The sequence below is a fragment of the Clarias gariepinus genome, chromosome 2 (assembly GCF_024256425.1).
Source record: "Clarias gariepinus isolate MV-2021 ecotype Netherlands chromosome 2, CGAR_prim_01v2, whole genome shotgun sequence".
Classification (NCBI taxonomy): domain Eukaryota; kingdom Metazoa; phylum Chordata; class Actinopteri; order Siluriformes; family Clariidae; genus Clarias; species Clarias gariepinus.
The window spans coordinates 35181782-35195150 of NC_071101.1; the positions used below are offsets into that span (position 1 = coordinate 35181782).

Here is a 13369-nt window from a genome sequence, read left to right on the forward strand (position 1 = left end):
CCTGTCCAACAGCTGATACTGTAAATACGCACAAGCACTAACAGAGGAAGAAGTGTTCATCATGACATCTACAACGTTTGCATTGAGGGAACTCCACCTCCATGACATAAACAATGCAGAATTAATCCTGAGACAGAGGCAGCCGCCATGCATTAAAAAGGATTTAACTGCTTTTATGCATGTAGTAGCTCTACTATAACCTCGCTTGGGCAGTGCATTTGTAATTCTCGCTTAAATCTGGTAAAAGCCACCTAAAATGCCCCTTCTAATCTTACCTATCAGTTCCTTGCCTGTTTAGAGATTGACTGACACTGTAAATTTGGTAAAGTCCTCATCTCAACTTTTTTTTTCTGGGTTTATAGCACTAAATGGTTTAATAATTAAATATACCCCAACATTTTCGTACCTCAGCATACAAACTTCTGAAGTGAATTCTCACTTTAAGAACTGAAATTTTACAATAAATTTGCCTCAGCATGCAAAGCAATTTTGTCATACGAACGAACGAATCGTGCCAAAATAAACGCAGGCTTGCACGTGTTCCCTGTAGATTGCACGTATGTGCAGCTTGCGGCTATGTTGCACGTATGCATAAGTTGCGCGCACGCCTAGGAGCCAGTCAAGAGATTTATTGCATTGGTGGAAAGTTAAACGAAGAGATTTTATGCAGTTTTTGTGGGGTTTTGATGATTTTGTGCAAGAAGCAAGACAGTAGCAAGAAGAAAAGGGAGCCACTTTCAGTTTCATTTTTAAAGCAGCCATTGCCAAAAAAAGTCATAATTTAAGGTTAAGTAAGGTTTAATGTCTTTTTATTTTATATTTTACTTAATTTACATGTCTTTTTTAGTTTTTGGATTTTTCCCAGATTTTCTCCCTAATTTAGTCATATTCAATTTCTCCCCATCACTAGGGGGCTCCCACATTAAGCTACTATTACCACTTAGTCAGGCTGTTTCCTCCGAACAACATCATGACAGTCGACCACATTTTTTTGCACTGTTCGTTCACGCACTGTTAGGGGCAGCGTAACACACTTGGAGGACAGCGCTATCCACTTTTTCAGCTTCTTCTGCTTGCGTGAGCTCACAGACGCCCCTGATTGGCTGTAGAGCCGTGATTAATGTGGGAGCACCAAGTATCTCTCATCCCGCCCCTCTGAGAGAGCTCTCAAGACCTCTGGCTGCGAGAGGCTACAGCATCTCCCGGGAATCAGACTCGCAATATCCGGATGATAGAGCGAGCATTTTGATAATGGTAATATTGGTAATATTTGTGGGTGACTGAAACGGATAATCTGCATTTACATTATTTTCCATGGGAAGAATTCATTTTAAATTCAGGGACTATCTAATAATTTTGACTTATACACAATTGTTAAAAGCAATATACAAATAAAATTTTATCTAATTAAATAGGAAATTTAGCTTCAACTGTTTTGGACATAAACACCACTGTCGAACACACAAATGCTAGCTGGCTAGCTTGTTGTTAACACCACTTGTTTTTGTCTGCTGTTGCTGTGATGCAGTTTCACTCCAGGAATTACATGAATGTTTGAAATCAGTCGAACTCTAAAACTTACACATATCTACAGAATCAAATTGAAGACTTCAATTTAGGGAAGAAAAATATGCTAGCTATTGAAACCCCATTCACCCTATCAAACTTTAGTCCAGTCGACCAACATGACTGAATTATTTATGACTCAGTAATGAGCACTAACTTTTAAGCAGTCACAAAACAGCTTTTACCCTGGTGCCCTTCCTGCCACAACCCATCCATTTCTCTAACCTTGGCGCTGACAGTGGCACATCCTGAACCAGCAAACCCAGAGCCTCACCGCGCTGAGCCAGCACTCCCCCACTACCCTGCCATCTTGAATATTGCTATGTGTATTTTGAAGGGGGGTGCCATGGGGCCTTGAAGTGGTAGGATCTAGGATCCATCCCAGCAGCTCTGATAGAATATTGCTACAAACTGGATTTCAGTCAGCGTATAAAATCTTAGCTAGATCACATTGTAAAAAAATCAAACTGACCCAGAAAAATGAACTGCTTTATTATGGAACATCTAGCAAAGTGGAATAGACTCACTTCTTTTAATCCTATAGCTGTGTATATATTTTCCCCGAGCATTTAATTAAGAAAATACAGGTGTGACTACTGAACAGGTCTAAAACTGGCCCATAGTAATGTGTAGTAAGATAGTAACGGGCTGATGATACAGCAACTCATAGAAGAGGAGAGATGGTTTAGATTGTCGATGGTTTTAGATTGATGGATTCAGCTAGCAATTATAACAGGCTTATTTCATTAATTATTAAACATTTCAAAATTAATCTCTCAAAACAAAGTTGAGGTACTTATAATAAGGGATGTAAATGCTGGAGATGCCAAAACAAGTGTATTCGAGTGATTTCTTCTGCCAGTAGCTCAGGTAGAAACCCAGCTGAGACGCGTCCAGTATTGCACTCGTTATCAGTGCATACCAAAAATTCAGTCTGTCAAAAAATAATAGCACACATGCATCACTAGTTGTAAATGATGGGGCTATAAAAAGGCCAGCGAGCAGCAGTGTTGATTTTAGGGTGACGTGCCACAGATGACTTTAAACGAGCACAGTATATAATATAATATAATATAATATAATATAATATAATATAATATAATATAATATAATATAATATAATTTTGTCTCAGACTTGTCAATTATTTGTGTGTGTTTGGATGTTAATGTTGCCTCGGGTCATATTTTACTAAACATATATAAAACAGAAAAGATGGTGTGTCTACTACACAGAGAATCAGTCTCTCTCTCTTGCTCTCTCTCTCTCACACAACCAAAAACACACACACACACACACACACACATGGTGACTCTCCATCAGCTTATTTTGCTTACTTTTAAGTAGGACCTTTAAGGGTAAGTCAATGTGGTGGAATTTCTGCATAGAGAGAGAGAGAGAGAGAGAGAGAGAGAAAGAGAGAGAGAGAGAAAGAGAGACTACACCTGTTCATTGACTCTGCAGTGGGACGGGCCATGGTGCATGAGGATTCGGACGATGTCTACATCTCCCCTCCAGGCAGCCAGGTGCAAAGGGAAACATCCTTTATTGTCAGGCACATTAGTGGAAGCTTCAAACTGCAACAGCTTCAGCACAACATCTCTAATACAGAGAGAGAGAGAGAGAGAGAGAGGAAATGATAAATCAAACCTGGATCAGCACAAATCCCCGTTAAATACTTCAGGGATAAATTAAAAGGACCTACTGTAGAAGCAGTGATTCCTTACTCTGTGCTCTCCAACTACATCATAAGTAATAAGAGACGGCTTGTGGTTGGCAAAGGAAGGGTTAAGAATAGAAGGGCTTGTTTGAGTCTTGCAATTACATAAGCATGCATTTCACCTAATAATGGATTCATAATTGTTCCATTCACTAGCTGTTCTAGAGACTGTCATCCAGCAATTACAATTCAGTCCCTGCTGTTCCTGCTAGCTTTGCCATGGACCAGCTGATTTTCTTCAGCTCTTGCAATGTGTGGTCTTCCAAGAAGCACCATGATTTGGCTTGCACTTAGGGTTTCTAAAGTCTGTCTGGCTTGTTAAAAATGTACACCATGTTTTAATGCCCTCAGTTCCTCCCTTATTACATATCCTGTTCTTTTTTCTTTCCTGTTCCTTTTTTATTACTATTTCTGTAACTCTTCTTTTTCTTTGATGGAATGGTAGAAAATCGTTCATCAAAACACATCCACAAATGCAGGTTTTATGAGTCTTCTCAGTCCTACATAATATTGGGCTCATTTTTTTTTATGTTATGGCAGACCAGGGAACATACAGCAAACTATATTAGAAATTTGCTTGTGTGGAATGTTCTGTAATATATTATACTTTTGTGACATGGCCTTTTAAATTTGTGCTGGTTCTACTTTCTTTCGGCTGCTCCGGTCAAGTGGTCCCCAAGGCGAACCATCTGATCCTTCCTGACGCAACCCTCCCATTTTATCCAGGCTTGGGACCGGCACTGCATGTGGCTGGGTAGTACAGGGTGTGGCAACCCCCCCCATGTTTGGGCTCAACCTGGGATCCTCAGATCTCAAAACCAGCAACCTAGAGCCTTAGCCACCTGAGCCACCACTCCCATAACCTTTTAAATTCCTGTTAGTGATTACGGTTAATTGTAGCTGGTGCTCTTCTTTGTGGTTACACACATCGCTAGTTTGAGTAACAATTACAACCACAACCACAGTTACAATGGGAAAGTCTAAAGAGGTCTTTAAACTTTCATTTGACTTACAGCCAAAAAGTTGGATAGAGTGTTTAAATAGAATAATGACCCAAAAACTAGAAGGTAAATGATTAAATAAAGCTAAAATTATGCTTTCGACTCTCACGAAGTCCTGACCTTGGGCTTGCACTTTAAGTAACAGGATTTGAAAGGTGCCCTTATTCAGTTTTACATTTTTACGACTGAGCAATTAGTGGGTTTAAGGGGGTTAATCAATCTCTCAGCAGTAAGGACCTCAACAGTGAGCTTCCACTGGCCTGTACAACATGGCTATACACATTTCACATTTTACACCTACACATGCATGAATAAAGGGTATTTTGCTGGATAAGTTATGAAAACATGCATGTGCATAACAGCTAGAGAACCTGAAAAACTTTCATTGATGTTATTTATGTAAAAATGGATTAACACCGATGTTAAAAGATCACCTTGTTGATCTGTTTCTGGTTTGTCAATCTTTCCCTATTTAAGTAGAGCAGAGCCTGAACTGAAAATAAATATCCAAATAGTGTTGTTCGCTAATTAATTATTGCTTTCTAATACTTATAGTGTAGGCTTCTTACTAGAAGGACTCTAGATGCACACCAGTTGGCCAAAAAACAGTGGAAATTTGAGCATCATACAGTACACACATCTGCTTGGGGAGCATCACACTCTACAGTTATTCCCAATTGATCCCAATTAGATTTCTTAAGCTTATATGACCAAAGTTTGTATGTTGAAATGAAGGTGTGTGCAGACCTGTGACCAAGTGTACATGCGAAAGTGTTAGAGTCTTACCTGTGACCATTAAGTGCAGCATGGTGTAGAGGTGTGTATCCTGAGCTGTCTGCGCAGTTGACGTTCAGTCCTCGCCACATACTGAACAAGACAAAATAGTGCACATTCAGTATAGACTACATCCTGTCCCTCATATCACTCTTACCTTAAATATTGTAGGCTGTACTAAGACACATAGTGCCATGTTGTTAATACAGTAAGACAGTCCATAGTAACCTTTGTATTTGTCATCTATAGCAAAATATAAAGCTACCAAAAAACCACATTGTAACTAAACTAAAAAAAAAGCAATGCTCAATAGATTTCTGAATATTACTTTGTACTGTAATTCTTACACACAAACAGAACATAAATGAATACTTCTGTGAAGTTTTTCAAAGTCATGCGTTTTTTAGTAAAGCCACAATGATACATATTAAAAGGTTTTCTGCCAAAAAAAAGAAGAAAAAAAAGCTGTCTAGTACCAAAGGTTTCCAAGCAGGAAACTCAGCCTCTCTCTCTCTCTCTCTCTCTCTTTGCAGAAGGGCATAAAACTGTCAATAATCCATGTTTATAGCACATCTGATAGATAATTATTATTTTGATCTGATTTGCCTTGTAATAATGATACACAAGCTAATGATAAAAGATGACAAAAGATTAAATTATATGTAACATTAATATTAAATTATATTAAATTATAAATCAAAAAAGCACTTAAGTGTCTTGTATGACGCATTAGTCACAATGATTAAATCTCACTCTGGATTCTTTTGTAAAATTCTGCATATTTCTATAAACTGGACTGTAGTAGGAAAGTGTCTACTTTAGTCACTGTAGAATCGCTGTACTGTGATTTAGTGCTGGATACCGAGATATTAACATCTATACGAGAGGCGGTCAAAAAATGCACATAATCGTATGAAAAAATGGAAAATTCTGTATTTACCCAAATTATTAGTTTTTATTACATTATTTTTTTCTAAGCAATAACAACTATTTCATGCACGTTCCATGTACAATAGACAATATTTATAATAAAGTTACAATAAAAAATGGATTTGCAGTCAATAGATAACCAATGACATTATATCTACCTGAAAGAATGGGAAATCCAAATCACATCGCTTATTTTATATTTTCTGAATTATTTTTTTTATAAAAAATGCTTGAATGAAACATTAAAAGATGATTAAACAACAAAGCTATAGTTTCTATTTACAAAAAATGTAATAAAAGGATTTAATCATCCAATCAGAAAATTGTCGTTAGATTACAGGTGAATAATCATTTAAATAACAGAGTTTGTGTGGAGGTGATTTATATCCCGAAGTGACTGTCCTAGGTTATACTAGCACAGCTGAATTGGATGAGCAATCAGGAGAATAATATCTAAGGAAGCACAAATAAAGTACGGCACTGAGCCTTCTGGTGTACCCACGCTGCCAGCTTTAGCTAAGAGTCTACGCACAACTCTGTAGCTAGACAGACTATGTCTGAACAACGTGAGAACTATAATACTTAACCTTTACCAACCCAATACTTTTGGACACCACTGTATATTAGAATATATGTATGATATATTTTTTTAAATAAAACATTGTCATATTTCTCAGCCCTAGTCTGACGTTCATGATGGCTCACCTCACCGCTGTGTTTATGGCTAATATGAGCGATAAAGCTAATTAGCTTCTAACATGAGGCGGAATCCCAAATCCGTCTCTAACCCCTGATCCAGGGCACAACTTGGTGTGTCCAAGGAATGCAAGGAATTCTACATCTTATGCGACACACAACCATTCCATTAAAAGCTACTTGGGATTTAACCCCAGAACACTTACGTAGATGGCTAAGGCTATTCTAGTGGAATAAGTGGAGACATACTGTAAAAAGAAAGTTATGAGATTTACAGGACTGTCCACCACCACCATGGTTTAGTCCCATCGCCTTTTGGCTACATAGTTCCAAGAATTTAAAACTACTTTCTGCCTCTTTAACAGGTTATATTCCCCCATTGCAATACAGAATGTTCACGAGGCTGAACTAGTAGGGGATTTTCAAAGAGGATTTGAGAGTTGGGTTCAAAGTGGGCATGAATCACAGTGCATCGCTTTTGATGGAGGCGTTACAGAGTTGTACCTCAGTAAAGAGGAAGAGGTACTCTACCACCGTGTGCAATTTGAACAACCTATCTCAATCTAAAAAAAGGCATGCCCACTTTTGCATTACTTTCAATACAGACCTTATAAGAGCATTATAGTCATACAGGGTGCGTCTAGGTGTCACATAGCATGTTGGTCAGGTTATACCCCTCATCCTGGAAGATTATCCATCGATTAGGTGGCAGTTACATACAGGTTGCCAGCTTGACACCTAATTGTTTTTTGAGCACTTGGGAACACAGGACCTTGCTCAAGGGTCCAGCAGTGGCAGCCCGGCAGAGTCTGGGCTCAAACCGGGGACTTCCTGATCATCCGTCCAGTAGATTAACCACAGGGCTACCCCTGCCCCCATGGTCATACAGGAACTTCCATAAATGATTTACCGTGAGAGTAGTAGAAGAACACACTATGACACATCCAGGAAAGGAAAAAAGATCACTAGTTTGCAATGTCGCTGAACTGTGAAGCCTGAAACGATGTAAATGCTGAGTATGGTTCCACATTTACTCTGATTTAACACTATAAGTAATGATGGCCCATGTTGCTTTGTGCATGATGTCTTGTACTCCTAGAAGGACTGACAGAGGGGAGTCTACTGTACTGTATGTTCAGGACCAAGCTCTCAGATTTTTTAATCAAAATGTGCATAAATGTGTCTTCCTTTATCCACCTTTGCATTTATATGAGAAACAAGTTGTGAGTAAATATAGCTGCCATAAATCATTAGTCAGTCAATATTTCTTAAAATCGGGTGTTCGCTGACAAAATAAGAAACAAAGTGAGCAACTTTAAACGTAGCAGAGAACAAAGAGGACGGTCCTGAACATGTGAGGTTCACAGAGATATTTTTATTCATGACTCAGGAGAATCTGTGTCTTCATGGAGAGAGAGAGAGAGAGAGAGAGAGAGAGAGAGAGAGAGAGAGAGAGAGAAATACAGTGAGAGCCACAGCGGCAATAAGAGGGAAAACCCTGCTGCAGCTCACTGTGGATGAGTCATCCAATTTGTGTGTGTGTGTGAACATGATTGCACTTACAGTAACTTCAAACACACAAATCTGACTGCAATGAGCATTTGGAAATACATTTGCAGTAGAATTCAGGAGAAATAAAGAGGATGAAAGGAAGAAAATGACAGGAATGAGAATGACAAATACTGAGGTAGAACAGAAACTAAAATACAGACATACAGATAGAAGGACATGAGAGTTACACTGCAAGCATCCCACTCTATTACACACATCATAAGTCAGAGCTGAACTGTAGTTCCTGATCTGCCATTAAACAAGGTTAATCCCCTTACTGGCCTTACTGGCTAAAGGCATTAAATCCACACTGCACTCGGACTGGTCCAGCGGTGTGGGAATCTTAGAGCTGATTGGCCGTCGACACTGATGTCCTTTTTCTTTCACTCGCACTGAAGGATCATTAAAACCAGGAATTAACCACACGATCAATAACTAAACAATGCCACAGGGACATACTGACATCACAGAGTCTCTCATACGTCTGTTAGTGGATGAATGCAGCCTCCTTCTGAAAGATCGTACCCACCCCCCACGCGCGCACACACACACACACACACACACACACACACACACACACACGCAATTCCACTCTGCAATTCACAAATGTAGGATATAAATTATAAAAGTACAGAGTATAGAAAAATAGTATATACATATATACACAATTTTCTCTGTGCATTTTGTCCTTTTATCAAGACAAACTCTGCTTTAGGTCAATGAAAAAAAGAAAGTAAATATCTCCCTTTTCACTGATAGCATTTTAGCATTATAGTGTCCGGAAAGTGCGGCGTATCTCAGTGTTTGAGGTCATAGTGTGATCTACTTTTTTCCTGTATTGATTGCTCAACATGGCTTTATGGTTGGGGTTACTGTACTGTACATCACTGTCTGTTGGTGTCTTTGCATTTTTCATGTGGCTGAAGATTTTTTTTTAAAGAATGAAAGAGGAAAAAACACCCGTGTACGTGTGGACTCAACCTAACATAGCTACAAGCGCCTACGGACAAGGCTATGAGATGACCTAGACTGCCGTTTCTAAAGATCTGCAGTCTGCACATATAGCTAAACTCTGAGATGTTATTCAAGAGTGCTCGATACTTGAGAAAGAGACTGACAGGAAGAGCGTAATGTCTCTGAGTGAAGTCAAGTAAACTGATTTGGTCTGGGGTTTACTTCACAGCATTATTCCATGTCATCCATCATTTCCTTTCATCAGTGGCTTCATTGCATATGGAACATTATGTGTTCCTAATGCATTCAAGAGAGCAAGCCTTATTTCCAGCCTGAGCAAAAACCCACTCTGGATCAGCAACTAACGATCCATATCACTTCCCTCTTTTCTTTCTAAAATCCTTAAACATACCCTCAGCGAGGCGTGTTCAAGTCCAACTGGAACTTTTGATTGTGCAGGGTAACAGAACACAGATATGGGAGTAAAAACTACCCTTTATTTCTCTATATAATCCCCTGCTACTCTAATGCTGCACTTATCCCAGTGTTTCACTAGTTCAGCCATTCAAAGACTCAAACTAGTATGAAGTAATTTGATGGAAATATATGATTAAAAAAAAAAGTACTCTTCCATATTTTCCTGTACGTCTTACGTGCAAACTTTCATTGATTGCATAGTATACAGGATGAACAAATTCAGCTTTGAACACAGCATTTCTGACGAATAAGTACAGTAACATAAGTCCCCTACATACAAACATTCAAGTTACGAACTTTCCAATATATGAACACATAGTTTAGATGACATGAACGCCGTACTAGCCACATGCGTGCAGTGTGCATCCCAGGATGTCCAGAAGCAAGCATGAAAGCAGCGACAACGTAGCTTGTAATGCTAAGAAGCACCAAGCAATAATGATGGAGACAAGGTGAAAATAATTGAGTATATTTTAACAACATTCCTCAGCTCTGAGTTGTGGATGCCTGAGGCTGAGTGTATCTACATAACTGCTCAAATCTAGAACTTTAAATAGTATGTTGCTTGGTGTTATGACATCGCTCTGTTTGTGAAATCTGTCCAACGATGGTTCATATTTAGCTTAAACAAGGGCCATGTAGAGGAACTGCACTTACGCCCAAACGAAACACGCCAAAACAGAGCCACACAACAGCTTCTGCCCTCCAGGAACTGCTTTTAATACCTTCAGTGCCTTCAGAGGTGAGAAAACACTAACAGGAAGAATGTAATGCCTCTGAGTGAAGTCATGTAAACTGATTAGGTCTGGATTTACTTCACCTTCGAGATGACTCATGATCCTAGCTTTACACAGAGAGAAAAAAAATGATTTGTTGTCTGCGTTAAGATACAAGCGTTAAATGTTCCCCAAGAGCAAAGGTTCCCAACCCGGGTTAAGGAGTACAGCTCTCGGAGAGCATTTTTCCCTGCTTCCTGGTTCAAATAACAGGCTGGTTAAGTTCAACTCGCTTCCTGAGTTAAAGTGGATGGAGCATGGAAATACAAAAACAACAACAACACACACATCGCCTTCTCCTTATATCTTCATTAAAACCCCAGTGAAGACATACAGTACCAGGTGATCCCATGTGGAAAAACACCAGACACTGCAGATGCATCCACACACTCAGGGCTCACACTAATGTGGTGCTAAAAGTGATTTAAGAAGGCTTTTGAGGACGGTGTCAGCCTGAGTCGGAGCTGTGTAATCAAATACCTGAGTGGATTGTGTTAAATGGGTAAGTTCATGCAAGTTCAATAATGACTGTTTATGAGGCGTGAACAATGTTTGAAAGTCTCCGTAGCTATATTTACAAGAGAGAGAGTCCCCAGTGAAGACACACACACACACACACACACACACACACACAGACTCATGACTATATATGGCTCAGTTAACGCCTGCTTATGCTTTCATGCATCTTCTGTAAACATTGCTAATATCTCTGAGCTAACAATAGGGAGCAGAGTGTCTGTACAGGATATCACTATTAATCAAATCAAATCAAATCAAATCAAATTACTAATCAAATGCACAAACACCACAGAGAATTTAAAAAGCACTGCATGAAAATTTGACAGAAAAACCAATGACATAATTATTGACAACACTGCTTCTTGTTCAGAGGGGTCAGGTGCAATCATTTTTACACACACACACACACGCGAACACACACAAAAACACACATGCTCACATACACACAAATATGCACACACACATGAGCACACACACACACAGCTGCATGACCGTGATGGGTTTCTTTCATGCTTAAATCAACATCATCAGAATCACTCTCCCACAAAAAAAAACATGAACAGCACAAGAAAAGCGTGAGAAAGGAACTGCCGAGTGTAATGAAGCATCGCTCAATTTCTAAATAAAACAATTATTGATATCCGTTAATCATACAGTTAATCATCAGTCAAACTGTAAACTGGATGCTGTAAAAAAGATGTAGTCAAACATTTTACCCATGAGGCTCAGTTAGCATTTTTCTGAGAATCTGTGTCCCCTTTCCAAACAAAAACAAACCCCTCATATAAACCACAGGCCATGACCGGGGCTTTGACCAAAAATAATACAAGATGAAAAAAAGATTTATATACAGCCGAATCACCAACCCCAAAGGGAATAATGCTTTTTCCCCCTTGCTTGGTTTATTCCTAAAAAAATAGAGTTATGATAACTACAGCGAAGGTCAAGAGGTCATGGCAGTCCATGGGGTTGGGATTTCAGTGATTTCTGGAACTGGTCTATTCAGAATGATGGGAACCCATGCTTCTGTTTCACACACACCAAAACTATTCACGGATACTTACTGTTTTATAAATGTAACTCTTCTGAAAAAGAAATCCCCAAAATCACACAGTACCCTAGATTAGCCGTGGGTTTGGGGTTGTTTTGTTTTGCTGCTGGTGGAACTGGTGCAGTGCAGAAAGACATAGAATAATGGACAAGGAGGATCTAAATAAATAAAAGAAATGTTATGTCTGTACATTGGTCAGAATTTGCTCTTTCAATAGCTTTATGTTTCATACACTGGAGGACCCGAACCCAGTCTCTGAACATTTTCTGCCTGTATGTCTATACATCTGTCTGTCTGTCCATCACACAAAACTGGCTGAACAGAATTTAATGAAACTTTGCCAGTACAGTATTTCTGTATTTGCCTGAATTTAAATCTATACCATGAATGAAATCAAAATGTTGAGTAGAAGGGAAGTTATGCACAGTTTTGTTCCATATTACGTCACAGCATCTGTCACTTCTTCCCTATGCTAGGCTAAACGTGCCCCTTAACAAAGTTAATCAACACAATAGTTTACCGTGTATACGTGTTACAGTATATGTTTATCAACGGTAGGAATAGGGGCTGATTGAAGGAGACACAGCTGCTTATGAACAAACCCTTTCCTTAATTCTTTACTGATGTACAAATCTTCCTTTCCCACATTCATACACGTGCAAAAGATAACATACAGAGGCAATTACAGTATAAGGACGTTGGGGCCCCAAGCCGTCTTTGCTCTTAGAGCATGTTACCCATTTAAAATCTAAAATAATTTCCCGACTCATAATACAAGGAGAAATATCAAGAAGATAAAGATTTCCATTTTCCTAATCCTGACTCTAGGTAGGTTTTATGTTGGTTTAATGTAATTAATATTGGTTTATATTAGCTTATAAAATACGCTGGTACAGATGATCGTGTCACTTTCTGAAAGTGTTAGCATTATATTCTGCATGCTACATGTACTATAGATCAGGCTCCACAGGTAAATAACCATCACATAGGCTACAACAGAAGCTACAAGCAGATGTTGATAAAGTCTGTCACAATATATTGGAGTTGAAATAAAAAGAAAAAGTGAGAATATTCGGCTTTAATTTTAGGGACTAAAAAGTCATTAAGCTACCTAATAATCATAAATTTAATTGTCATTTTTAATACAAGGGTTGTTCAGGTCAAGCTGTGTACAAAATACTAAATGATTATACAAAATAACATTACTCAGTTATCAGAGTAAAAACATCCTTTATTGTCACTACCAGTGTTTGGATACCATCAAGAAAGGTTTTCTCTATACACCCGAGCCATGATCGGATTGCCTGCTTCATGTCTGAAACCCTGGCCTCCCAGGAACTCCTTTAATGGCCCTTT

At 38.9% G+C, this 13369-nt stretch overlaps 1 protein-coding gene across 4 annotated transcripts in view; it reads right to left on the reverse strand.

Moving 5' to 3' along the window:
* The window catches only part of anks1b (ankyrin repeat and sterile alpha motif domain containing 1B), a 155665-nt gene that overhangs the window by 119732 nt on the left and 22564 nt on the right, over positions 1–13369 (reverse strand). For all 4 annotated transcript variants that reach the window (XM_053515971.1, XM_053515954.1, XM_053515944.1 and 1 more), the window contains exons 2-3: positions 5072–5152; positions 3010–3166 (exon numbers count right to left, since the gene is read on the reverse strand). In XM_053515971.1, coding sequence (XP_053371946.1) covers positions 3010–3166; positions 5072–5152 — 238 coding nt within the window. The remainder of the gene's footprint in view (positions 1–3009; positions 3167–5071; positions 5153–13369) is intronic.